We start from the raw sequence: 26983 nt of genomic DNA on the forward strand, positions 1-26983 counted from the left end.
GAATCCCTTGCCTTCGCTCCCAAAGTCTGACTTGCGGCACCCGGCCCTAGGATTTCACGGTCAACCCAAACCAATTACGGTTCCAACGCAGCATCTAAGGCTTGAGGACTTCCATGACCCTAGCGACAGGTATGCCCAGGCTACTTCTCAATGCCAACTTCTACTCCCGCTTACTACCGGAAGAGCCTGCTGATCAGGGCCCATGGGTTTTCATAATCAGCGCAAATACCCAAAACCACTGCTGCTGGCTACGTCAGGAGTGGAACCCACCGCAGCACCGGCATGGATGCTTGAAAATTATCTCCAGCTGGCAGAAGAGCATTAGAATTCGTTCGTCGTGCCTGCAGTCCTTTTAGATTGAGACTGAACAGTAACATTGACGCACTCGGCAAGTATAGTGGCTTCGAAGTGCCCGCAGGATCGAGGAAGCAGGTTTACATACTCGCTCGACTTGGAAGCGCCAGAATGCTCAGAGAGACTGCTCATTGCTGACCGGATGCTAAAAGAGGCATGTTCCCTCGTTTTCTCTTCCTTGCAGCCTTTGCGTTGCTGACTTGCTATCCGCGGCTATTTGAATGACCAAAGCAGAGTTTCGAGAGAAAACTGCTGTGTTGCTGTCGCCTGTACTAGTAACTAAACGTATAGTACATTCTCCTCTACGAGAGTTCTTCCTGTCCTATGACAATCACTTACAGAATACTGTCTTCGTCTACTTGTGCACGCTTGGTTGTGCGTTTAATAAGGGGTTTCAGTCAATGTGCAATGTGGATTGCACCTCTTGAGAAAAGTGTCTACGTTCATTAGTATTTTCTCTATGAGATGCTTTTTCTTCCTAGTCCTTGACTCTCACGGGATGATGTGTTCTTTTCATCGCACAAATTGACTGTGCTATTGGTAATTCACAAGTAATATACACTATGATATCCTACTTCTTAGAACGTAATCAATGTTCATTGCTGCTTTCCCTTCTAAGAGAAACGAATTGGTTTCCCAGCGCTCTACCCTTGCGTATAGGTTTCTTCGTCCTTTCCCATAAGCTGATCATGTCAATATTAGTTCTTGTTCAACAAGTATTTTGATCTGCTGCGTCGTGGACGATGACCTATCCTCAAGGCGGCCTATTCTTCACGAAATATCAACTATAATCCATAAGTCTCTCTTCGTGCGAAATGCTTTCCTCGTCCCTGAACCTAAATACCCAAACAATAATCGAATTTTGACTAATGAATTTTGAGATTCCTTGCTCTCTAGGAAACCTCCCACTTCCAAAGCTCCCTCTCCTCTAAGCAGTTTACCTTTGTACCTATCGCTACTACTTTAAGTTGAACTCAGGAGGTATTTGCAATTGTCGTGTTCTGCCATGATTTGAAAAAACAGTCCACTTTAAATGATGCCTTCTTCATAAGGTCTTACAAGCAAGAAAAACTAGCCGATTCAAGAAGAGAACTGTGCGTTCCAGACACTGCTTCCTATGGGACAGATATGCCATAGCATTTAGCACTAACGTCACGTATATCATAGACTTGTCAATCATTGAAGACGTTCTTGTTCTAATTATCTCTATCGGTATTGCAAGACTTGAGAGCATTTCTTCTATTAAAGGAGAGAGTCTTGCAGCTCTTCGAGGAAATTACAAGCCTACAGGTTTGGCTGCTTTATGAAGGTGATTATGTATTTAAGCCTCTGCTTTTAAACAAAATATTTGTATCTGCCTCAAGCACTTACGAAATGCAGTATATATCTTTATTAAATTAAAGAACACTTTTGTTGCAGCTATAATTCTGAAGATTTTAAGTCTCTAAACCCTTCTCTAGCTTTAGAAATCTAATCATACCTTTGAAGCTATTAAGAGTACAAAATTTACGAGTCTTTCTTGCCCTAAAGCTCAAGTCTTGCCGCTCATCCTGTTAATACTGCAAGGCTTTAGAGCCTCTTCTGCTCTGAAACTCTATTCTTGCGGGCAGATCAATTATCATGTTTAGCTAAAATATCTCTATTGCCTTGATAATACGATTATACTACCATCTTTATATATATTATATACTTTTTATAGCCTCTTTGACCTAATAACTTAGTATTGCGGCTATCTTCTTTAGTATTATAAAATTTTAAAGTCCCTTCTACTTTAAAAATCTGACATTGCTGCTATCTATATTAATGCTTTAAGCTTTCAAAGCCTTCTCTTGTCTTGAAGATATGATGTTAAGTCTCTGCAAATCTAGCAAATCAAGGCACACTGTCTTCTCTGGGTTGCACGCTCTCTCGATTAACCACATGCATGCTGAATACTATTGAGCGCCTGCCATCTCGAACCATGCTCCTGTCCCTTCCACTACCAATCCTCGAGCTCCTCGGCGTATCTCTGCGCGTCTGCTTCATACCTTCCCTTCTGCGATTCTGCCACTCGGACAGCTCTCACATGTCCTTGCCGGTCTCGTTTGGTGGGATAGTGACCAATGTATGCCTCATCTTGCCTCCTACGCAACTCTGCTTCTTCTCCGGCAGCCTTGGCGGCATCTTTGGCCATCCCTATCATCCTGGGAAGTTTGCTTGTCACGTCCTCTTGCTTCCTCTCGAGATTTGTGTACCTTTCCTTCAGGTTTTCATGCGTCTTTTCCTTGGCGTGCGTGGCCTTTGTGCCATGGTTGATTGGCGAATCAGCCGGGAATTGATGACGTCTTTCTCCCTGATAGCCATAATCTCCCTGCAACCTATGTTATCCATGGCGTCTCTTGATTTGTCACAAGGCTTGACTTACTGCCTGGGGCGCGCTACTGATTCTGGTTGCTGGGGATCCGAAGTACAGAGGGTTGTAGCCGCGACAGTAACGCTCGTCCTCAGTCGTCAGACCTGACCGGATGCCTTGTCCTGATGGTCGGGGAGGGCTGTTTCAACATGAGTTTCTGTAAGGTACGGACGCCTTTAGACCCGACGACTCATACATGGGGTTGATTGTCCGCCGGGCGGCATTTATCCTTTTTTCATCCTCGCCTGTCATCTCCACAGGTGTCAGTGGATGACCCTTTCTGTTCGTAGGCTGTCCATATGCACTAGTGTAGGGAGCTGAAGGTGGCATCTTGATACACAAGGCCTTGCGTGCAATTATTCTCAAAGAAACAACAGCGTCAGACTCGACTCAGATAGTCGAAAGGGCTTGAAATAGAGAATAGATTTGAGATTGAATGGATTCAGCTGTCACAAGTGTGATTGCTCTGTGGGTTATTGAAGAGTTGCAAGCAGAACAGATTGTGGAAGTGCGCATTGAAAGGAGGCGAAGTGAGGATATCATTGATTTCATTCATATGGTGGTACGCCACACAATGTTTCAGATGTACTTCACAGATCTGTACGACAACAGCATTGCTCTAAAGAAATAAAGCATTGAACGACGATAGTAAGCTAGGCAATGGAATCTCTCTCATCTTCGGTGGCGTCTTCGAGTAGAACAGAACACGGAATCGTACTATGCAGAGCGGAAGAAAGTATTGTACAATCATTAAATTCTTTTCCATCCATTGAAGTAGGAGGTATTGCGATTTGTAGCTGGTGGCTAAAATACCACCAGGTACGCATCAACATGCCAAGAAAAGACTAGACCGAAACCTTGATATTTGTGTTAAGTGACGGGACCTGACCTTCCAACCTTTGTCCTATCACTTACTTCTTTTAATCCTTTCCAACCTTCATATCTCTCAGAGCTATTACGAAAACATATTCTCTTTAATAGCGATCAACGCGAGACAGTGATGGAATATGCCAGTCTTGGTTCACTACCCGTCGAGCTCAAAGTTCTCATCTCTAGGCAATTTGATGATGCATCGGACGTACGGTCGCTTGCTTTGACGAACCGCGCAACCTACCTGGCGTTCATCGGCTCTGAGAGTCACATAGTCAAAGCCACATTTCAAAATCAAACCAATCCGGATGTTCTTCATGATGTGCTGGCAGTCGCGCTGACGATGCAAACCAAAAAATGGAGCCGAGATGTGAGACTAGAAATACTAAGAAAATACTTCTCTGGCAACCCTCTCATTCACACCACCAAATGGACACTGTCGAACTTCTTTTCCATACAGCGGCTTCGAAAGCAAATCCAGTTTTTTGTCCTTGATTTTGCGCTGTCTGCCTTATCGGAGGACCCTTCCACGCGTGATGAGGATATCCTGCCGAAGGAACCAACCATGTGGGAAAGCATCAGGTTAGAGCGTACATTCTGGAGATTTGAGCTCTACTGCAACCTTTTCGGCTTTCGAGGTTTACGAGATGGCGATCTTCCGGAGCGGCTCAACGTCAATGAGCGGAGTGTCATGTTCTTCAACAAATTCGCCGCGTACGAGAATGAACAGCTTGGATGCGTTCGAGACTATCTCATCGAACGAATCTCAGAACCATTCAATGACGTCGCAAGCCATAATATCGAATATTCAGATGTCAAGATCGGATACACTAATGATTATGCAGTACCTGACAACTGGTTCAAGGAGGGCGTCCTGACTTGGGGGCTTGAGAAAATACATGATTTTATATGTACGGAGACTTACGACGAACGGTTCGAACACCTGACTGAATACCCTCCTTGTGACAGCCATTTTCTGTACACAGGTCTGATTCATGCCAATAATCAGTCCTCGAAAGAGGCGCTTGAGCTTCAGCAGCCCTTTAGTCCTGATCCAGATATTGGTCCACGCGCAGCTTGGGCTTGGGCCAACTGTTCCTTCTCAAATAATTCCTATTTTTTGAAATCGAACTGGTACTTTCGACAGCGAGCTTATGTCATGTGGGACTCAGTAAGGCTCACAGAGTGGAAGCTGTTGCTCAAACCCCGCCATGAAGCACCTGATGCAATCAATGCTCCAATCGCCTTCAATGTGGAGAAATCAAGGGAAGAAAGACTGAGCCGAAGTCGACGGCAACAATTGTACTTGGATGGTTACACTGGGTATTGGGCCGCAGAGAGCGACATGCAATTGAAACAACGCGAAGGCAGTAATTCCAATGCTGAGGGAGGGTCAAGGAGCAATTAGTTCGAACACAAATTATTCATGAGTAATCCACTTAGCATCGACGACACGTAAGCATACACTGGCTTCAGGAGTTCGCTGTACGTTCCTTTGTTCGAGCATGGTTTCTGCGAAGTGAAAAGCAGTTCCAGGGGAAAGACCTGCGGCAGGGCGTGGGGCTAGGCCAGTGTGACGTGGGGGAGTGGGATAAAAACTTTGAAGGCTTGTTCTGTGTAAATTATCGCACACAGGTGCAAGCAGTTGAATTCGAGGAATTATGCTTGACTCACGGCTAAAGACTATTAATTGTTCAGCTGGTAGCAGCATATTCCATCTCATGTTACATGTGTGACACAGTCCTCCTATACCAATTCCTTTGAGGGCCACGTCAAAGCTATCGTCAGACTCTCGCAACCCTCTACCTCTTTGGATTACAATCCTAGCGCAATGGTGCGAAATATCGTCGTCTTTGGGGGATCGAGTCATCCCTCATTCTCTCAGCTAGTGTGTAGTCATCTCGGCATACCGTCTGGGAGCTGCCTCTTGTCCAAATTCTCTGTTGGCGGTCAGTGATGCTACAAAACACCAATGAAGCCTGGAGCTCACTTCAAGCAGAGACCAGAGTTGAGATCAAAGAAAGCGTCAGAAATAAGGATGTCTATGTCCTGCAGACTGGCTCAGGTGCTGTCAATGACAACCTCATGGAGCTCCTCGTCACAATATCCGCATGCAAGACGGCAAGCGCAAGGAAGGTGGTACGTTGCGGAGTCTACCCTTTCCATTTTTGACCGATGCTTATGATACATTAGACAGCTGTCCTCCCTCTGTTTCCCTATTCAAGGCAAAGCGATATACCCTACAAGAAAGCGGGCGCCCCTCTCTCAAAAACATCAAACGCATACAACAAGCCCCCATTCGAGTGCAACGCCCCAAACCCAATTTCGAACGGCGTCAGTGGACTGAATAAAGCCTTGTCTAAGACGCATCTTGACGACGTAGAGCCCCAACACAACGGGCCTGAACACCTAAAGCGCGCTTCCACCTTGAGACAGCCAACGAGGAGTGACACCGGCGAATCTACTAAGTCTGACTCATCGTCGGCGTCAAAGGAAACACCATTTCAACCAAGGCCCGGTTACAAGCAATGGGTGGCTCAGTCTGGGACTCTTGTCGCAAACCTCCTCACTTGCGCTGGTGCAGACCATGTCATCACCATGGACTTGCATGATCCACAATACCAAGGGTTTTTCGATATTCCAGTCGATAATCTCCATAGTCGACCAATATTGAAAAGATACATACAACAGAATATACCAAATTACCAGCAAGCTGTCGTTGTCAGCCCAGATGCTGGAGGAGCGAAAAGAGCGACGGCGATAGCGGATGGCTTAGGCATGCCATTTGCACTCATTCACAGAGTAAGTGGCATTTTTGAAGTTGGAGGTGGCTGTGACTGACATATCATAACCAGGAACGACGACCCACAAAAATTACAGACCGGCAAAATGCGACAATGCTTTTAGTCGGCGATGTCGTGAATCGCACTGTCATTCTTATCGACGACCTTGCAGATACATCTAATACCATCACTCGAGCTGCAAAGCTCCTGAAAAAAGAGGGCGCCAAAGAGGTTTACGCTCTCATTACGCATGGAGTCTTAAGCGGGGATGCAATCGAACGAATCAACGCAAGCGCCCTTGACAAGGTCATTGTCACGAATAGTGTACCTCAGGAGGAGCATGAATTGTCGTGCCCTAAATTGGAGGTGCTTGACGTGGGTCATGTATTTGCTGAGGTATGTGCTCTGCCTTTTGATGAAAAGTGACTGGCTGACAAATGACAGGCGATTCGTCGCGTGCATCATGGCGAGAGCATCAGTGTGCTTTTCCGGAATGATTGATACATGTTCTGTCGTCCAAATGGAAATAGGTGATTGAACAGCAGAGGTTGATATAGATCAGCTCCTGATGCTTAACCAAGTGCTGGCGTAAGCATGCTATGCTGAAAATTCATTATCAAAAGAATCCGAGCGTTGCTCTGCGTGCTTGCATTCTTTGCCAAAATCGTTTATCCTTGATTACGAAATCAAAGCGCGGTGCCACAACGTTATTCCCGCCTCGGCATTTGGTCCAGGGCTAAAGGACGTGCGAGCTAGATGACAAAACGGTTTTCGGATTATCAATTGTCGAATGAGCAGGTAACCATATAAAAAAGGCCTGTCTGCTTCGTCCCATTATCAAAGCATCAGCTTCGATCTACGATATAGTTGTTTAGTATCGTTGCTACTGATATACAGTCCGCACCTTCATCGTCAAGCTTCCCAAAAACTATAGCAATCATGACTACACAAACGCAGACGCAAACTACTCCACACCCAACGAAAGTCATCGCAACCTCTGCAATTCCTAGGGGCCCTGTGACGAGCACACTGAATTTCTATCAGCCCCCTGCCGACGGATCAAGACCCTATAATTACGTCGAAGCGCCACCCGAGGGGCAACTGCCGCGTAATTACAGTGATACGTTTGTGGATGTCACAATAAATGATGTCCGAGGACGTGAGACCGACTTTCACATCGACGTGAATGCGTTCGCAGCTTTGAAGGATGTTCCGGAAAGCGCTGAGCACGACTTTCAAGATGACGCCTCTATACAGGCGAAATACTACCCAGAAGTTGAGAAGCTGCTACTCGATAATGCCCCTGGATCAAAGCGAATCTTGATATTCGATCACACTGTACGTCGCGCTGATCCGAACGCAAAGCGCGCACCTGTGACAAAGGTCCATATCGACCAAACTACGAAGTCTGCTGAGGCTAGGGTTCGATTTCACCTACCCAACGAGGCGGAGGAGCTTTTGAAGGGCAGAGTACGACTGATCAATGTGTGGCGACCCATCAATGGGGCCGTCGAGTCTTCACCCCTGGCATTTGCCGACTCGACATCAATCCCAGACGATGCGCTTGTTGGGATTGAACATCGCTATCCTGACCGTACTGGGGAGACTGCTGCCGTGAAACCCACGGAAGGCCAAAGATGGCATTACTGGAGTGGGATTGACAATAACGAGAGGATTCTACTGCAGTGTTACGATAGCCATGGCAATCATGCCAGAGTACCTCATACGGCTTTCGTCGACCCTAGGAGCACTGCTGGGAGTAAGCCAAGGGAAAGTATTGAAGTCAGGGCATTGCTCTTCGGATGAGCTGGAGGGTTGATGAGTGTATGAATAGATGATCCTGTAGTATAGTAGTATATGATCGAATTGAAACATCTTTACTTCTTGTGGAATGCATGCCTTTGGTCACGGATGAGGCATTCCATCTCCCAGTTACGACCGCCAAGAATAGATCAAGCTTTTATCGTTACGTCCGCCGGTAACTCCGAATTCCGAGAAACCGATGTGGACATACGCTAGCTGCATTGGATTTTTGAAAGCAAGGGCACTCAATTCCCATACTTGTGCTTTTGTCAGCAACGTTCCAGAGTCATTCGTTATCGACGCTCGCTCGCTTCTTCTCCGTCACATTCTTTTATGCATTAGCAAGCGTTCTCAGTTCTTTCCTTCCACCACCCTCAATTCCGACGCTTTCTTGTATTCCGCCAGCATCCGGTGATCTAGATGACGTAGAGCTACGAGCTTTCAACGGCATTCCTTTGACGCGTGGGCTGATGTTGCGCATCACCAAGCTGCTTCGTGCGTAGGTGATGCGCATGATTGCATGCGAAACTGCGAGTCTGAAGAATACTCATTTCGAACGTGACGCGGAGCAAGTAAAAAGGCATCTGCTCCCGACTGTTACTTGCTAAGGGACGGCGAGAAGGAGCGATAGTAAACTCCGCGTCATTAGAGAAATGCCATCTCAGCACTTCTCTCGACCATCCTTGAACTATGATGCATTCGACACCATTGCCGAGCCCGGCAGGCGACCACAACCTATGTTTATGCGACGAACCAAAACACGGCGAGGCAAGGCTGCCGTCTTGGGAGCTTCACTTTGTGTCATATTGCTACTCTGGGGATGGAGAAGCTCAGGTATCGACATAGTAAGCACTTCATAAGGCACGAGGAGAGGTTCCCATTGACATTTGCAGACCCCGTCGTTGGCCCGACTGACGAATACGAATCTCACTTCGCCATTCCACCAACCGATACATTCTAAAATATCTGACACTACCGAGTTTCCTCTTCTACATCGACCTATCGATGAAAGTGTCATCAATGAATCGCAAAAGCATAGCTCTGTTCACCTCCTGATCCCTGTATCCGAATCGAATCCCGAATTTTGCAAGACTATACTTTCCGCCTTCGTGATTGGCTATCCTGCACCTACACTGATCAATTGGGGCAAGCATTCAGAAGAGGGTGCAATATTCAAAGAAGCCACTAGTCACACGGCAAAGATCAAGGGGGTGTATAATTATTTGAATGACAGGGCGAAAATCAAGGATAATGACCTGGTCATGATTGTTGACGGTTATGATGTGTGGTTCCAACTTCCGATGCAGGTCATAATCGAGAGATATCGCGAATTGATTGAAGAAATGAATCAACGACTAAAAGACATTTACGGGATGATCAGTAAGGACGAAAACGGCGACAACGTGGCGGAGAGGGTACCGAAATACACGCAGAGCGTAATTTTTTCTGCAGACAAGATTTGTTGGCCCAACCCTAAAGTTGATCCAGCATGTGTCGCCGTACCATACTCCACTTTGCCGGAAGACGTCTATGGGCCAGATACCGACAGGGACCCAAAAGCGTTCCACAACCGCCCACGATATCTAAACTCTGGTAACGTGATCGGACCTGTAAAGAATGTTCGTGATGTCTACGAGGCTGCTCTTACCAAAGTTGAGAAGGGCGAAGGCGATTTGGGTGATCAATTCGTCTTCGCCGAAGTCTTTGGAGAGCAAGAATTTCAGCGTGAAACCCTTCGTCAGGAAGCTCAAACTACTGGTGAGAGCTGGCTCGAATGGATATCTGATAAGTTATACCCTTCGGAATCCCCATTGTCCGCCAATATTACGATCAAAAACTTAACGGCAGTACCGGGTCAGCGTTATGAGTTTGGCATTGGGCTTGACTATGAGTCCCGTCTCTTTCAGACCATGACCCACTCAGCAGCGGACATCGAATTCATCTACTATAATTCGTCCTCTTCTTCTGAGCTACTCTCTGCAAATCATCAACACAGCAGCCTGCCTCTATTCCTGCCAAAAGACCTTCAATCAGCGAATGCACCGCTCAGCTATGCGAGCCCTGGCAATCGAACGGGTGAGTCTGACCCAGGTCGTAAGACATTTCTCCTCCCGTACTCGGCGAATCTAGACAATCTACCAGATCAAGAGGTCGGCGGCTTCGAGCCGTCATGGCGCAGCATGCCACTCGCCACCAACACATATGCTGCTACGATTCCGGGTCTTTTACATATCAATGGCGACAAGTCATTGTTGGAGTCTTGGTGGCCAAAAATGTGGTATCATCCCTACGCTCGTGCTTTGCTAAGGCGTTTCATTCGTTCTACACAAACGCTTGAAGCAGCGGAGGCAGCTGCTACGGGCGGCAAACATTGGTGGGACCTGAGAGGTGGCCGAGGTGGAGTTTGGACAGATCAAGCCACATGGATGAGCTGGCAGGAGGTGTGCAAAGGGGTCGACGATGAAGTGTTTGGGGATGGCAAAGGGGTGTTTGGAGAGGAAGAGGGAAAGCAGAGGTTGGTTAATGCCTTTGGGATGGCTTTGATTGGGGAAAAGGATAATACGTGAACAAAAGGGCGTACTTGACTGCTTTTTCTTATGGCATTGCTGGTTGGCTTTCGAGATACCCATGGCTTGTTTCTGCGCTCTTCTTATCAGCTGATACGAAGACAGAGGCTGACGCGGAGTTCGGGCAGTGCCTTTACAAGGGAAGGCTTACGCAAAAAGAGCAACATGACGAACGAGATTTTGCCATTGGCAAACCATTTACTAAGAGACGAGCACTATGATAGAAAACTTCGTGTGGCCGCATGATGAGCTAATATAACTACCCCAAACTTCTGCAAGGCTTGATGATTATTTTGTCAGAAATTTCAGCGGGCTCCTACTGATTACATCGTCTAGGCCTTTACTGAAGACAGAACTCCGTTACCCACAGACATCACCGAGATGACTCCTGCCGAACGTCGTCCAGGTGTTTCCCCGTCGTTCAGTAGTCCGGAGACCCTTGGTCGCTCGGTCCGTTCGCATTGACATTATGACTTGCATGATTCGCGCACTACGCGACTAGTCGTATCCCACAACCAGGATGTGCTTTTCTCAAAGACCCCATCAGATACTCCACCAGCGAACTTCGAAGCCTGGAATCACAACGGTCGGACCGTTTCGGCCGCTAAAAATACTCGACGGTTACAACAGTCAAGGCCACCCATGGACGACCGCGCTCAGATATTGATTCAAGGCTGGAGAACCAACTGCATGTATAAAGAACAGTCTTTCCCCTAGACACTCGCGAACCTCGCTATACCAATCGTTAAGCACCCCAAGGATCCTCAACCTTCAATGCTTTTCATGGCAGGATCCTGGTGGGACCACGATATGATTAACGGTGCATCGGTTGCCAACAACCAACAACGGTCTTGGATCAGCCTTCACACGGAGCGAGCGCGTTATGGAACTTTCTGCAAGCGTGAAGAAGTTTCTCAGCAACGGCCCCACCACTTCGTGAACATGATGGAAGGACGACAGAGCACGGACGATTGGACAGAAGGAGTAGTCTTGAATCAAGGATATAAAATGCATCGTCCGGGGTTTGCTGAACAAGCACATGACCGCATCCCCTTTCAAACGAAAACAAAACAACATTCATCACCATGAACTGTTACCTCCTACTTCTAGCACTTGTCACAATGAGCTTGAAGCAATGCTTTGCTCGACCACCCTTCCAAGCCATCAACAGTACTCTCGTTGATCTTCAACCATCGAAACCCGAAAATCCCGAAGGAAGTACATCATTCGCGAACGCGTATCTGGACGCAGTTCACAGCCTTTCATCTGTCCCAATCTGTGGGAAGATCTCGTGCCCCAGTACTAACAGCGCCGGGCATGCATTCTGTCGGCGGATCGGGTGTGATTACTGCATGGTGAGCCTAACGGCGGGAGATAACCCGTATGAATGTGATGGGAGAGGTCCCCTTCCGGCAGGAGTCGTTGTCGAGCAACTATCAAGCAAGAACATCACCGTGAGCAGGCCAGGGAGCACGAGCTGAGTGTGCTGCTTGATCCCTTCTTTGAAAACGCAAACCCTGTCAGATGTCCATATGAGTCTGGATCAAAGAACTTTGTATGGCGAGAGCATTGTATACATGACACCCAAGACGGTCCTTGAAGGGGATTTGGAAAACCTTGTACAATAAGAAATTCATATTGCTCATGTTGCAGCATGATCGTACCCAAGCTGCAATATCAGTTGGCTACATAGGAATGTTGAGTTGAGCCAATTCCGAATTTGCCCAGCCCCCGCGGCGTGGTTCTTGGCGGCGTGAAATCTCCAACGTGCTCGAGATACGTTTCATCTAAAGCACGGCTGCGCCTGCCTCAACAACAATTCCCTTTCCATTGCATGAGCAACATTCTGCCCTTTTCAGCGCTACACATCGCTCTACCTACTTGTCCTAATGCTGAGATTTGCCCCTACATAAATCTCTTCGCCCCTGACGTTTGCTACCACGTTTCGCGCAATCGACGGACCTCAATCGAGGCCCTTCCAGCTTCAACGCTTCTTCGAGTCTCAGATCTCCAAAGTCAAAATGGCAGATCCGGAGAAGAAGGAGCGGCTTTCCGCAGAATACGACAGATCAGGCCCATCCTCGCCTACAATGCCTGTCCTACCTACGGTGAACCCTCAGGTGGAGAAGAAAATACAAGAGTCGCCTGCAAATAAGATACATCCGGCATTCTTTGTGATGTAAGACTCCCATGAAAGAAGAAGGAGAATACCATCCCGAGAGGTCGCAAAAGAGAGCAGACAGGTGCTGATCAATCGCTTTCACAGATTATGGATATCTCTGAGCTCAAGCGTCATCATATTCAACAAATGGATCCTGGATACTGCCAAATTTCGTGAGTCCCCACAGTGCTAGACCGACATGTCCTCTGCTGACCCTACATCCTACAGACTACCGTTTGTCTAGCCCAAAAGTATCGCTTTGCAATAGGGATATTGACACATCTCATAGCAATCACCCTCACATGTTGGCATCTCGTCTTTGCGACCTTGATGACGCAGGTAATGGCCCGCACTACGAAATTGCTCGATGGGCGAAAAACAGTGAAAATGACCGGACGAGTCTACGTTCGGGCTATCGCCCCAATCGGCGCCGCCTTCAGTCTGTCCCTGATCTGCGGTAACGTCACGTACTTGTATCTCAGCGTTGCGTTCATCCAGATGTTAAAGGTGGGTTTTTTCAAGCAGGATGCATCCAAAGAAATTGGCTTACCGATTCTACTATAGGCATGCACACCGGTGGCAGTCCTTTTGGCCGGCTGGTCAATTGGCATACAAAAGCCCGACATGAGAATCCTCCTCAACGTTTCAGTCATCGTTGTTGGCGTGATCGTGGCTTCGTTTGGTGAGCTTCAATTCGTCCTCGTCGGAGTCCTCTTCCAAATTGGCGGGATCATCTTCGAAGCCATCCGATTGGTCATGGTGGATCGCCTTCTCAACGGCGCAGAGTACAAGATGGACCCCCTGGTGTCATTGTACTATTACGCACCTATCTGTGCTGTCATGAATTTCTGTGTCGCTCTCGTATTTGAGCTGCCCCGGATTCAATTGTCTGAAGTGTACAATGTCGGTCTGTGGATATTACTCAGCAATGCTCTCGTAGCATTCGCACTAAATGTTTCCGTTGTCTTTTTGGTAAGCCTTTCCTTGGTTTTATTCTTCATTGAGACGTTAGCTTACGGCTACAGATTGGTCGAACATCCGGCCTAGTTATGACTCTCTGCGGTGTCCTTAAGGACATCCTCCTCGTCGGCGCCTCTGTCGCTATCTGGGGTACCCCAATCACCCTTCTTCAAGGCTTCGGCTACAGCATCGCCCTCTGCGGACTGGTCTACTACAAGCTTGGCGCCGCGACACTCAAGGCTCAGCTTTCTGACGTCCAGAGGTGGTGGGGAGAATATGGACAGCGACGCCCTGTCATGAAGAAATTGATTGTCTTTGCCTCATCTCTCTGTATCATATTCATCATGGTGGCCAGCATAGCGCCTTCTGTTGGCTATGACACAACTTATGTTACCAGCGTGGTGAAGGAGCATACGAAGAGCAAAACTCCAGACCAGTGATTGGCTGGGAAAGACGATATGAATGTATGCTGTATTACTATGAATGTTGGGGAAGCGTTTAAGACTCGTTCGCAGCGACAGAGGATCGTTATGACACCTCTTTACACCATTTGCGGAGGAAAGGTCAGGTGGTCGGATGAAGCATAGGTTGGAGTTAGATCCGATTGCGTACTTCGTACATGTCTTAATCAGATAATGCCTGCTAATAGATTTCAAAGTCCAGGGGGAACACCTGGAGCTACAGCGATCATCGCTCTAACACTGCATCCATCCCTTTCCGTCCTTGCAATAATTCTGTTACAATACTCTTCAAGCCTTTTTCACGAATTTCGATTTACAAGAAGTAGAAGCTCCTCCATCCGTTCCGTCTCCTTCTACGTCCCCCTTATCTCTCGTACTCAATCACAACAGCGCGACGCCAGCCCCGACAATCACACCGGCGGCACCCACCACCTTCTTCACCATCGGCGCAGCCGTCTGCCTTGCGCCCGCGCCCTCCGATGCCGTCGCTGAACTCACGATGCCCAATTGTTTCGCTTCCACGCTGCTGAAATATTGCTGATATGTCGTCGGTAGGGCTGTGAACCAAGCCGGCGGTGCGGTTGCTGCGATAGACCAATCCTGTTAGTCCAGTGCAGCATTCCTATCATCGGGGAAATGTGTGCGGTCTTCAAATAGAGGGCCTGCGGAGGGGGGCGCGGAGGGGGTGGGGGAGGGGGAAACACTTACCAGTTGCCAAGGATAGAAAGTATTCTGTTGGCGAGGCGATGACGCTGTCGATGTCGGACTCGGGCAAAGCGGTTACGACGGCTTGCACGGCGGAGCTGTAGGCGGGTTCTGTTACGATGGAGGAGTAGTAGTCCAGTAGGGCGGATTGAGCTTTTGCTGGGAGGGTGGTGTCTTGAGCGGTTGTGAGAAGGGGGAGGAAGGGGAGGAGGAGGGGGAGGAGGGATGTGGTGCGCATTGTGAGTTGAGGTTGGAGTATATGTGGTTGAGGTAAGAATGATGCAGTTGAGCAGCGTTAAGAATGATGTGGATGACTAGAGTTCAGAATGATGCAGTTGAGCAGAGCTAAGAATGATGTATGGATGAGCAGTGGTAAGAATGACGGGATAGAAGTATGGAGAGAGATGGGGGCATGCGAGTGGTAAATATACAATAGTTGGAAGTTGCCATGTGGGTTCTCGATGACTGCCTCAGTAGCTTTGACTTTCCCTTAGGGAACCGTGAGATCAGAATAGGAAAGGACGAAGCTTTTCACTGCGCGGTATGCAGGTGCAGGCGTCTAATTATAATCTTATTGATGGGGTGCCTTTCATTTCCCCTCTTGGCTGTGGCGGGGATGGGACGTTGATATGGAGGCCTGAGGCTGGTGGGGAAGGAGCCAATCGCATGATTTACTTGGAGGTCAGAGGTGAATTCGAGCAGCAACCCTCGCATGGTGTGCATGCTGCTTATTCCTGGGGTCGGCGCTTAGATGCATAAAATCTAGAAATTCGCCCCTGAGCTAGACTCATGAAGGTATGGCCTCAATCTTGCGCTAGGCCGGCAGTTGATCCGAGATTTGCCAAGATTTGGCCTGGTGTCAGGCCGCCCTTAACGTTGACATGATTCTTGTGCCCAGGGGATTGACGCATGCGTTGAACTTAAGGTCGACAAGCTTGCTTACGGACTTGATGACATAGCAATTTAGGCCAACCATGCTGCTGGTCTGCTTGGCAGTAACGGCAGGCTTGGGCTTGAATGCTGAATTTTGAAAAAATCATGGAGATAATATTGACCAAAGAGCGAGAGGTGACAAATGATATGAATGGACAAGAGACATACGTAACGTCGAAGAGAGATCGTTGGATTACCCAATACATTCAAAGTTACATCCTCTGAGCGAAATCTACTAGGCCGCTGTAACGCTCTTTACCATTGCAATCGTCTTTTCAGCCAATAGCTTGGCATCAGGAGGGAAACGTCCACTGATGTAATTGTAGTCTTCATCTTCGCGGATGAAACTATGAACATTAGTACGGTGCTGATTTGACTAGACACTGAGATCTTACGGCTTCATTCCTAAACTGTTGTGGAATTGCTTTGGGCTATCTAGCCGCTTTGTCACCTGTTCACACTATCAGCTTGGAGATATCGATCCGTAATGGAGAGTTGACTAAACGCTTCTCTCTACGCTCTCCGAGCCAGCGCCGTAAGTCTTGTAATAATCACCGAGGAACATTCTCGTCGCCCAGAATATCGATTGTTCCATTGTGCCAGGCAGAGCTGTAGTGGTCACATCGTGTATGACGCTCTTGCCACTGGACAAAGATGACTCTGATAGTACCATGACGCCGTGACATATCGCAGCACAGCACTTCTTGGATGGTTTCTTGGTTTGGGGAAAGTAGTCTGCGATCAACTTGTGGACGGTTGGAGAATTGATGACTTGTACGACACCCTTTTCGTGACCGCCGGGCAGAAAGACGAGGTCATATGGTAGCAAGGAGAAGCTGTCATCAGACCACGATAGGATGCTCATAGACTCCATCTCTTTTTTCATTTGAGCGTAAAGATCACAAGCCTCTTTGGGAGCTCCCTGAAATTAAACCATGAGACACGAGGAAAGCAAATTCGACGCAGGAAACGCTCAGCAGAAAGGCGTACAAGAATCTTTTGCGTCCATCCTGTCAGCATTTTCGAGTCGCAATCTGGACTGTTTCCCTTCTCAGTGACAAAATCAACGTCGAAGCCGGCGGTTTTGAATTCATGATAAGGAATGGCCGTCTCTTTGAAACTCTACAGTGAGTTCAAACCGTAGGCTATACACAGATATCTCGCTCACCCGTTGGATCGTGGCCATAGTTCGCCATCAGAAACGCGACGCTTGGCATAGTGGCGGGTCACAGTGTCTTCGAACACAATCCGAACCTTTGATGCCTCGCAGAAAGTAAATGGTCGCTACCTACGTATCGCATTGTTGTAGCAAGAGCATCTTGTGACGCAATCCACCGGAAGCGCCGCGGTTCCGCTCAAGCCAGTGGATTTAGCTTCGATCATGTACGTGAACGGGCGCCTGAATGGACATAGGCACCGTTAAGCTGCAGAATAAAGCAGACTTGTACACTCAGCTACTGCAAAGTCCACGGTACGACTTCTCCAGCTTCAAATGGCTGGTTCAATCCAGTGTGTTCCAGTTGAGGCGAGTCAAAGCAGTTGCTTTTCTAGGGGGTCTCGATCGTAACAAGTCCCGAGATGTCCCTAGACCAATTGAGGAAAGCTCCCGTGCCAATGCGCTAAGGATTCGTAAATATCAAAATTTGAGAGCTTCGTGCCACATCTCAGCCTTCAGCGACAACAAGCTGGTATGCCCTCAGGCTTCTAATCCATACCTCACTATCGTAATAGCTGTGCCAGTGCGATAGCATATTGATTGTGTCATATCAGTCCTTCCCTTTTGCAGAGTTACAACATGGGCAAGCCTGATATGTGAGTATATTCCTCTCCGAACATACTGCGTGTCCTGACTTTGAAAGTCACGTAGATGTTCTTGTCATTGGTGCAGGTCCTACAGGCTTGGGGGCAGCTAAAAGACTCAATCAAATTGTACGCAGCCTGTGTTCTTGATGTCCTATGACAGTCCTTCACATGGTTGTTGCGCTATCGCGAAGGTCATTAGCTAAGACATGCACGCAGGGTGGACCATCATGGTTGATCGTCGACTCAAATGAGACACCAGGAGGTCTAGCATCAACGGATATCACCCCAGAAGGCTTTGTGAGTGCAAGCTTTTGAGAAAGGATGCGGCGGAGTCTCATTGTGATTCCAGTTGTACGATGTTGGAGGCCATGTCATCTTCTCGCACTACAAGTACTTTGACGACTGTATAAATGAGGCATTACCTGAAAAGGACGATTGGTACACACATCAACGCATTTCGTATGTCCGATTCAAAGGACTATGGGTCCCTTATCCTTTCCAGAACAATATCTCAATGTTACCCAAAGACGAGCAAGTCGCATGTATGGATGGAATGATCGACGCCGCGCTAGAAGCTCGTACGAACAGTAGCAAGCCAAAAGATTTTGATGAATGGATCTTACGAATGATGGGCGTGGGCATTGCAGACCGCTTCATGCGACCTTACAACTTCAAAGTCTGGGCTGTGCCACCAAAGAAGGTGATGAGACCCCCACGATCGTACAAGAAGATGAGCTTATTCAGAACAGATGCAATGTCAATGGCTTGGGGAACGCGTCGCTGCCCCAGACCTGAAAAGTGTGACTAAAAATGTCATATTACAGAAGACAGCAGGCAATTGGGGCCCCAATGCGACATTCCGTTTCCCAGCCCACGGGGGGACTGGCGCCATCTGGATCGCTGTCGCTAAGACATTGCCGAAGGAGAACACTATGTTTGGAAAACCAGGCACCGTCAAATCAGTCAACGCAGACGAGAAGATCGTCACACTAGAGGACGGCAAGACGATCCAATATGACAAGCTTGTGAACACAATGGCGGTCGACGCCTTGGTCGAGAAAATCGGCGACACATCCCTTATAAACCTGAGCAAAGACCTCTTCTACAGCTCTACCCACGTAATCGGTGTCGGGGTTCGCGGTGCGCGTCCTGAGCGCATTGGCGACAAATGCTGGCTCTACTTCCCCAACGACGACTGCCCCTTCTACCGCGCCACAATCTTCTCCAACTACTCCCCCAACAATCAACCCGCCGACTCCGTCAAACTCCCCACCCTCCAGCTTGCCAATGGCGATAAGCCCTCCAACAACTCCCCTGAAGAAGGCCCGTACTGGAGCATCATGCTTGAAGTCTCCGAGTCCTCAATGAAGCACGTCAACAACTCTACCCTCCTCAAAGACAGCATCCAAGGCCTCATCAACACCTCCATGCTCCAACCCACCGACGAAATCGTCTCCACCTACCACCGTCGCTTCGATCACGGCTATCCCACGCCCTCCCTCGAGCGCGAAGGTGTGCTGAAGCAGCTCCTGCCTAAGCTTCAGGAAAAAGACATCTACTCCCGCGGCCGCTTCGGCAGCTGGCGTTACGAGGTCGGCAACCAGGATCACAGCTTCATGCTGGGCGTGGAAGCTGCGGATAGCATTGTGAATGGAGCGGCGGAGCTGACGCTCAATTATCCGGACTTTGTCAACGGGAGAGTCAATCATGAGCGTAGGTTGGTGGATGGGGCGCAGTATTTCAAAAGTAGGCAGGGGATCAGAAATAAGGAGGTGCCGTTCAAGGCAGAGGGGCCGACGATGAATGGACATGCTTGAAGAGAGAAGGTGGGATCATGACATGAGGTCTTGTGGAAAGACTAGAGACTGGACTGTTCTCCTTGATGATGCTGACGTGGATTTTGTGGAGCGAATTGTTGCTGCAGAACTTGAAGTTGTGGCGTAGATCGCCAATATAGATATGCTTCACTGTCTGTATGTACACTATTGCTGTCTTTGCTTGTACTCATATAGATACTAGTGGCCGCGGAAGTAATAGACTGTTGCATCTTCGCACCACCAACTGCCACTGCTATGATTCTTCATCGGCTTTTTCGATCAATTTACCCTCTCGAAAACGCTTACTGAGACTGTGAACTAATCGTACAAGATCGTTTTGCACCCATCCATCGCATTCTCCTATTCACTTCCAATCCCCCCTTGTTCCAGTCACCTCTTGAACCTAGATAATTCCCTTCCAAGACCGGCGACAAGCCCAACCCAATCTCTGAAACCACACAAACCTCAGGCAACGACGATCTCTCACTCACAACCCCCTCCTCGCTCTCTCCCGTTCCTCCACCCCCATCCCAATCCCCTCGTCCCTCCTTCTCCTCCACACACGCTCCTCAAAAGATACCCGCCCTTCATTCTCCGCCTCCTGATTCCTTCCCGCCCTTGCTGCTCTCATTTCGCCACCCCCTCTTTCACCTCCCATTGGCCCCTCCATCACTTCTCCCTGTCCACGCCCGATCGTCCTCGAAGGTGTGCCCCAACCCGACCTCACCCTCCTCAGCTGCGGGACTGGCGCGCTATTGAATGGGTTCCTCTGCGCGAGTCCCCTAGGTGCGGAAGATAGATCAGCCGGTGTTTGTGGCTGAGATAGAGCTGGTAGGCTGTCGTTGTATACTGCGATGTTGTTGCTAGAGTGAAGTGTGTGAGGGTTCTGGGTCAGTGGGGTTTGAGTGAATGGAGAGTAAGTGCTGCTTATGGATCTCGATGATGGCGTGCTAGGAATTCTGTATCGGGGGAGAAAAGGTTCGGCTGCAGGGGAGAGGTTGGATGAATTACTGCGTGGTGTGCTCGAGAAGGGCGGTGGGATTGGCAGGGGAGGGTGACCTGTACTCACTAATAAAAGGGGATTGGCGGCGAAAGGGTTGTAGGGTGATGAATGATTAGATGCCAAGCGGGGTAGGGTTTGCACCCGAACAAGGCTTTGAAGGGACGTTTGGCTTTGAAGACTCCTGAGGGAGGGATGGCTGGTGATTCGGACGGCTTGGTGGACAGTATAATTGAGGGATTGGTTCGATGAGCGGCTACGTAAGTTGCTATGAGGCGAGCTCTGTAGCAACGAGGATCGAGGTCGCATTAGATCGTGTTCTCCACCTGCTTGAGAAGCCCCGTTGCTGTACGAAACATGTCGTTGCGAAGCATCAAACAAGGGCCTATCTTCCAAATCTGCCGGACTGGCGGCAAGGCCATCGTGTTGGTCAGGCAATACACCTTGAAATTCTGCAGAGTCGACGTAAGAGTAGCTCTGACTACGAGGTCTATACGTCATATTTCGTCGCCGTCTAGGTGGTTGGGATAGCAAGCCAGGACTGAAGAGGGAGGGCAAGCTAGGATGAGATCCGGTAACTGAAGTCGTGGACATCTGTCTACGGGCACTCCGATTACTTTGTTCACTTTCGAATGTTTGCCAGCTAGTAGAGAACGTCCGACGGTCATGATAATCGCCGTATAAGTCATCATGCAAATCTTCACCTGTCTCATCTTGGATGGGCGCGGATGCTCGCGACATGGTTTCGTACGGGCCATCAAAATTCCACGGTTTGCGGTGACGAAAGGATGGAAACAGACTTCTCTTGGCAAACTTGCGTATTTGCTTACTCGCCAGGGACTCGGCATCCACTTGATGAAAATGGCTAGATTTGAGAGAGCCGGAGGATCTTGATGGTCCTTCGTGTGGCTTTTCGCCTGTAACTTGGTTCTCCCTGCGGAGACGTTAATATTACTGAATACCAGGAAGACCCACAGTTCATACTGGTCGGAATCATTGAGTGAGTTGCTCAAAGTGGTTGCTGACGAAGCTGTTCGCGATTGGCGTGCGTGCTTCAATGATATTGAGGGCTCAGCAGATATATTTTCGACCGAGCCTGAGACTCCAGCATCAGCTACAATTTGTTCCCAGTACTTGCTTGACTCTGGAGGGATAGGCTTCTTGGAGATAATGTCTTCGTCGTCATCTTCCTCTCCAACTTCAGTAGGGGGAGTGGGAGGCGTCAGAGGAGCTCTCGCAGGTATGGTCAAAGAACGTTCCGCCTGAAGATTGAGGTCAGGGTCATTTGTCACGGTCGCTTTTGTGTAGAGTCCAGCTTCGTGGGCGCGCTTGCTCAACCGTCTCTGAATATTTGCCTGGTGCCATTTCAGGTCTCGAGCCTCAAGGCTGATCTTGCTTGGGCCAACTCGAAGCATAATTGCAGTAAGGGTATATATTGAGAAATTTATGCAGATGAAAACTCTTTTTCTGCTGGCAGAGCCATATTGAGAAGGAAGGTGCGATCGCCGCTATCACTCGCGGGGAGTCAAAGGTGGAAAAACGATGTTCGAGATAAGGGTCATACTTAGAAAGACCTGCAACGAAACGCATATGCATTATGTACTACAAAAGATATCAGTCTGGAAAGAGGGCCAGAGGCTGGTAAAGCTATTGCAAAGGCCGCCCTTGTAGTCCTTCTTTAGAATAATGAACAGCAATTTCATGCACGAAGCCGAGGCATGTTGAGGCATTGTCATTGCCTACCGTACACCTTTGAATCCTTTTCAGACCGACAAAGTATTTGTGAGCAGGATTCCTTTCGGTAGAATGGCTTGAAAGGCAAGTGTGGTCAATGCCACACATCGCCAAGACCGAACACGAGAACGGAGTTGGGTCAGCCACGATGCCACGACAGCTGTTGTATCAGCAATCTATCATCTTCACGGCCAGGCTACCAAATCGCATGTATGACTGAGACAGTAGGTGCTGTAAAGGGGAAGAAGGAACTTATACGATCTGCAGAGAATGAGGCTACCTGCAAGATCTGCCGTCGCTGCCGAGATCTAATTTGGTCCCACCGTCCAACAAGGCGAAGCTTGTCATTGAAATGACACCAGCCTAGGTGCCTCCAGGTACCCCAACGTCGTCAGGTACCACCGCGAGCTTATCAATTGACGCCTAGCATCACATTGTTCGGGGCTGTAGCTCGGGGATGCTGTACGGAGTATCGTCGGGCAAAGAGGACTTACAATGGAGGCGGACCTCAACCTCTCCCAGTCGCTGGGGGGCTTACGGATAGCGAACCCTGACAACAGCCTGTCGCCCGTTTCATCCAGAGGAGATTCCATCAATCGTGGCGCCTCCGTATCACCGCTATCGGGCAAGCCACCCGACACTCTGAACAATGGGGCGGAACGAGCTCACTCACCTCTTACGCCCAGTCTATCCTCCGCCGACCTTCTTCGCACATCGTCGCCCTTAGATTTCAATCCGAAGGCCTTCTCGACCGACGCGGCGTTTGCGGATCGGCGACAGACTCCAGTCGAGAAACCGGCTTCTCCAAAGCCACAGGCCCACAAGTCTAATCTCAACGCCCAACGGTACGCCAACCGTCAGTCAATCCCCTTCACGTACCAAGATCAACAGCAAGCCCAATTTCCTCAATACCCCACAATGATGCCGCTAAGCCAAAGGAGCGCCAGCTCAGCCACACGGCCTGTTTCAGCTATGTATACGCAAGCACCAAGCACCATCGGAGAGGTTCCTAAAAGCCCCGAACCAAGTCGCCTACACAAAGAATCTTCTAGATCATCTATGTATGGTACAGCAGGTCTACGAAGAAGCAGCTCCAGGGCAGCAGCTACGGCAATGCAAGCTGGTGTACCAATCGGGGAAGCAAGCCACACAGAAAGAGCATACAAGCAGAGTCCGATGTACAGTTCAAACGGGGGGCTGCCGCCGCGAAAGAGCTCAAGAGGGATGGGTTCGACGCAAATGCAGCAGCCGACACCACATCGGGGTGATTCGCAATCAGGGAATCCATATGGGCTGGAGGGTGGTCCGATGAAGAGTAGCGAAGAGTGGCAGGAGAAAGGCGCTGCAGTAGGTTTGCGCAAGGAAGTTGATGCCAATGGCAACCAAGTTCTCAAGCACGTCAAAAAGGGCGTCAAGGACTTCAAATTTGGACGGACTTTAGGTGAGGGCTCGTACAGTACGGTCATGGCAGCAACAGACAGGCAGACGGGTAAAGAGTACGCTATCAAGGTATTAGACAAGCGCCACATCATCAAAGAGAAAAAAGTGAAATACGTCAACATCGAGAAGGACACCCTCAATCGGTTGACGGACCATCCAGGCGTGGTGCGCCTGTACTATACCTTTCAGGATGAACAATCGTTATACTTTGTTCTAGACCTAGCCAGTAGCGGGGAACTTCTCGGTGTACTGAAGCGGACGACAACATTCGACGAAGAATGCACTAGATTTTACTGCGCCGAAATACTAGACACCATCGATTACATGCACGCAAGAGGCGTGATCCATCGTGATTTGAAGCCGGAGAATGTGCTCTTAGATGATCACATGCATGTCAAGATTACAGACTTTGGAACGGCGAAGATACTCGAACTTCCGAAGAGACCACCAAAGGATAGTCTGGGTAACGTGCAGCCACCTACAGGGGACCCAATGGATGGTTCTGAGGATAACCGAGCAAACTCCTTTGTTGGCACAGCGGAGTATGTCAGTCCCGAGCTGCTTACGGACAAAAAGGCATGCAAAGCTAGTGATCTTTGGGCATTCGGATGCATAGTGTATCAGCTACTAGCAGGAAGACCCCCTTTTAAGGCTGGCAACGAGTATCTAACTTTTCAGAAGATCGTGGCTTTGGAATATACATTTCCGAGAGGCTTTCCGGAAGTTGCCAAGGATTTGGTCGAAAGACTGCTTGTGCTGGACCCAGCGAGCCGGCTGTCAATAGAACACGTAAAAAATCATCAGTTTTTCGATGGAGTGGCATGGGGTAAGGGATTGTGGAGGCAGAAAACGCCGACCCTGAAGCCTTTCATACCAGCACCTGCAGAGCCTATGAAGCTCAACGGTTTCTCAAGTGGGGCCAGCTATCCACCAAACATCGCGCCGTCGCACAGTGTATCCGAAAAGCGAGTCGAAACACCTGGCAGTAGTGTACCAAGACCAAGTCCCCGGATAATCACCGAACTTCCACCACCGAGCCAGCTGGACATCGAATGGTCACCTGTATTGACCAACGTCAACGAGCGCATCCTGAAGCTCGGCAACCTGCTTGTAAACACTACACCAGGACCCCACAGCCCCAACAACAAGAATGGACTATCGAATGGTGATAGTGAAGCGCCGAAGAAGTTATCACGCTTTTTTGGCGGTGGAAACGCAGCTAAGAAACGCCAACGACTTGTAATGGTCACCACCAGTGCGCGTATCATCATTGTCGCGGCAGGCGGCGAGGACAAGAAGTCAAAGGTCGAGATCGATGTCCGGAGTGCTGGCTGCACGTGGAATAAGATGCAGGATCCGAAGGGCTTGACGTACTGGTGTGTTGATACTGTAAGTTCCCCGTCCCATTTCCCACACACCTTTTGCTATAGGGAGAAAGGCTCGGCCACTTTCCTAGTCTCATACTCGATGGTTCCAAAATAAAATGTAATATGCGTGGACTGATGGAGTGCACATAGCCAGATAAACATTACACCTTCGAGTCCCCTGCCACGACATCAGCTTCAGATCTTGGCTCCGCAACGTCCGCCCAAGCTCAAGAATGGCTCGACGTAATCGACCGCTCGCGCGAAATCGCTTTCGCTCAATCTATCGGCTCCGGAAATTCCTACACCGGCGAGGATCAATTAAAGGACTTGCAATCCGTGACAGCAACTACTGGAAGCACACGGGCACTAGATCTAGACTCGCCTGGCGGTGCGCTCAGTAGCGGCATGGGCAGTATAGGTGGCAACTTGGGCGTAGATAGTAGTAGGAACACACTGCATAAGTCGCCGCAGCAGGATCGCGATGAAGGCTTCATTGGCCGGAAGAGATTTAGCAAGCGGGCGAGCAAGAGTGGACTGGCCGCAGTGTTTTGAGAGGACATATATGTATTTAGCTTGTGTCAAGTAAAGCGGAGGCGCGATGGTGGTTTCTCAGCGTGGCATAGCATGGCATGGCAGAGCTATATGATATCCTGACATTTACCTTCGACTCCTTCTATTCCTCTGCAATTTTAAAAGCGCCAAAGAACTCCCAGTAGCAAGTTGATACCCATAAAACCTCAACCCCCGAATCTAACAAATCAAGTCCTCATAAAACCCCTGACTCTCCCGCACCATCCTTGCATCTCCGCCCTGAAGACCGGATAATTATCCCAATTTCTAGCCCGAAAAAGCCTCCGCATACTGAAACACTCAAGTACGTACATTTGCAATTCATAGCTCCCCGGATTATCAGCCTCGCTCACACTGATAATTCTACCGAGGAAAACTCGCACTTGGTAAGTCGGCGAGCAACAAATGAATAATATCCCGGAGCAGTACTTTGAGAGCATATTGATCTGCATCAGTCAGGCGGGCTTCAGGATGACTAAATACATCTGAATCTTGGTATCTAGACCGTGGTGGTCATCGTGATCGTGCATCAGGTGCCTAGTGAGGTCTTCAGCGCAGTGGGAAAGATCTCGCGCGTCGCGGGCGAAGTCGTTGTTGGTATCGACGAGGATCGTGTGGATGTCGGAGGCCATGCGGGCGCAGACGTGGAGATTTTATAGGGTTCGAGGGGATCGTCGTGGCTGGGGGAGGCGTTGGCGAGGTTTGATGATGATTTGAAAACCTTGGTCTCCCTGTTGGGCAGTAATTAATGAGTACGCTGAAATGCAGGAAATGGTACGTGACGATCGGCTGGTTGAGTAGCCGATTGCGAGCTGCATGTCCTATCCGCCAGGCCTATGTGGGACGTTTCCGAGGGACAAGGCTGACTATCTCCGCATGAATACCTTTGCTTTTGATACCTTTCTCGGTAGAAATTGACAGAAAGTCGCAGTCATGAGTTTTGGTGTAAGTATCACAGATTTCCTGACTTGCTCACGACTTGCGATGGATATCTGTAAAGTAATGCGAGGTGGCCCTGGTGAATGCGATGAATTCGCGAAAGACCTACGCTACTTTTCCTACGTCACTGATCAAACAGCCCAGGATAGATACTCTCACAATCAGGCGTGATCGCAGGCCGAGAAGAAGGAGGTATCAGAGCTCCTCGCCGAGTGCAAAGAATTTCTATGGGCTCGGGTATTAAGCCTACCCTCCCCGATGAAAGATATGGAGAACTTATCTACATACCGCTCAACCGAGCAACTGGCCTTATGGAGTAAGGGG

At 49.1% G+C, this 26983-nt stretch overlaps 11 protein-coding genes across 11 annotated transcripts; 7 read left to right on the top strand and 4 right to left on the bottom strand.

The window, feature by feature from the left end:
• Nucleotides 1-2332: 2332 nt before the first annotated feature.
• KY384_007172 (uncharacterized protein) lies at nt 2333-3076 on the bottom strand (the record flags this gene model as incomplete). Its single annotated transcript, XM_044815664.1, has 2 exons — nt 2333-2711; nt 2919-3076. The coding sequence occupies 2 exons, from the start codon at nt 3074-3076 to the stop codon at nt 2333-2335; spliced, it is 537 nt and encodes a 178-aa protein (XP_044667538.1).
• Nucleotides 3077-3746: 670 nt separating this feature from the next.
• KY384_007173 (uncharacterized protein) lies at nt 3747-5024 on the top strand (the record flags this gene model as incomplete). The annotated part of the gene is made up of 1 exon (XM_044815665.1): nt 3747-5024. One exon carries the CDS (start codon nt 3747-3749, stop codon nt 5022-5024), a length of 1278 nt encoding a protein of 425 aa, XP_044667539.1.
• Nucleotides 5025-5572: 548 nt separating this feature from the next.
• On the top strand, nt 5573-6900 carry KY384_007174 (uncharacterized protein; the record flags this gene model as incomplete). The annotated part of the gene is made up of 4 exons (XM_044815666.1): nt 5573-5755; nt 5810-6418; nt 6472-6795; nt 6844-6900. The coding sequence occupies 4 exons, from the start codon at nt 5573-5575 to the stop codon at nt 6898-6900; spliced, it is 1173 nt and encodes a 390-aa protein (XP_044667540.1).
• A 438-nt stretch (nt 6901-7338) lies between these two features.
• On the top strand, nt 7339-8218 carry KY384_007175 (uncharacterized protein; the record flags this gene model as incomplete). The annotated part of the gene is made up of 2 exons (XM_044815667.1): nt 7339-8158; nt 8187-8218. The coding sequence occupies 2 exons, from the start codon at nt 7339-7341 to the stop codon at nt 8216-8218; spliced, it is 852 nt and encodes a 283-aa protein (XP_044667541.1).
• An 804-nt stretch (nt 8219-9022) lies between these two features.
• KY384_007176 (uncharacterized protein) lies at nt 9023-10769 on the top strand (the record flags this gene model as incomplete). Its single annotated transcript, XM_044815668.1, has 2 exons — nt 9023-9100; nt 9183-10769. The coding sequence occupies 2 exons, from the start codon at nt 9023-9025 to the stop codon at nt 10767-10769; spliced, it is 1665 nt and encodes a 554-aa protein (XP_044667542.1).
• Nucleotides 10770-12790: 2021 nt separating this feature from the next.
• KY384_007177 (uncharacterized protein) lies at nt 12791-14330 on the top strand (the record flags this gene model as incomplete). The annotated part of the gene is made up of 6 exons (XM_044815669.1): nt 12791-12948; nt 13036-13103; nt 13159-13164; nt 13220-13437; nt 13495-13902; nt 13956-14330. The coding sequence occupies 6 exons, from the start codon at nt 12791-12793 to the stop codon at nt 14328-14330; spliced, it is 1233 nt and encodes a 410-aa protein (XP_044667543.1).
• A 402-nt stretch (nt 14331-14732) lies between these two features.
• On the bottom strand, nt 14733-15294 carry KY384_007178 (uncharacterized protein; the record flags this gene model as incomplete). The annotated part of the gene is made up of 2 exons (XM_044815670.1): nt 14733-14935; nt 15060-15294. 2 exons carry the CDS (start codon nt 15292-15294, stop codon nt 14733-14735), a joined length of 438 nt encoding a protein of 145 aa, XP_044667544.1.
• A 1194-nt stretch (nt 15295-16488) lies between these two features.
• On the bottom strand, nt 16489-17206 carry KY384_007179 (uncharacterized protein; the record flags this gene model as incomplete). The annotated part of the gene is made up of 2 exons (XM_044815671.1): nt 16489-16907; nt 17158-17206. The coding sequence occupies 2 exons, from the start codon at nt 17204-17206 to the stop codon at nt 16489-16491; spliced, it is 468 nt and encodes a 155-aa protein (XP_044667545.1).
• Nucleotides 17207-17784: 578 nt separating this feature from the next.
• Nucleotides 17785-19609, top strand: KY384_007180 (uncharacterized protein; the record flags this gene model as incomplete). The annotated part of the gene is made up of 5 exons (XM_044815672.1): nt 17785-17801; nt 17849-17918; nt 18009-18089; nt 18142-18492; nt 18542-19609. The coding sequence occupies 5 exons, from the start codon at nt 17785-17787 to the stop codon at nt 19607-19609; spliced, it is 1587 nt and encodes a 528-aa protein (XP_044667546.1).
• Nucleotides 19610-20917: 1308 nt separating this feature from the next.
• Nucleotides 20918-22024, bottom strand: KY384_007181 (uncharacterized protein; the record flags this gene model as incomplete). The annotated part of the gene is made up of 3 exons (XM_044815673.1): nt 20918-20955; nt 21095-21543; nt 21594-22024. 3 exons carry the CDS (start codon nt 22022-22024, stop codon nt 20918-20920), a joined length of 918 nt encoding a protein of 305 aa, XP_044667547.1.
• An 814-nt stretch (nt 22025-22838) lies between these two features.
• On the top strand, nt 22839-25702 carry KY384_007182 (uncharacterized protein; the record flags this gene model as incomplete). The annotated part of the gene is made up of 2 exons (XM_044815674.1): nt 22839-25172; nt 25301-25702. The coding sequence occupies 2 exons, from the start codon at nt 22839-22841 to the stop codon at nt 25700-25702; spliced, it is 2736 nt and encodes a 911-aa protein (XP_044667548.1).
• Between the last annotated feature and the right edge of the window lie 1281 nt (nt 25703-26983).

Source organism: Bacidia gigantensis (assembly GCF_019456465.1).
Source record: "Bacidia gigantensis strain McMullin 20006 chromosome Unknown contig_255, whole genome shotgun sequence".
NCBI classification, from domain to species: Eukaryota; Fungi; Ascomycota; class Lecanoromycetes; order Lecanorales; family Ramalinaceae; genus Bacidia; species Bacidia gigantensis.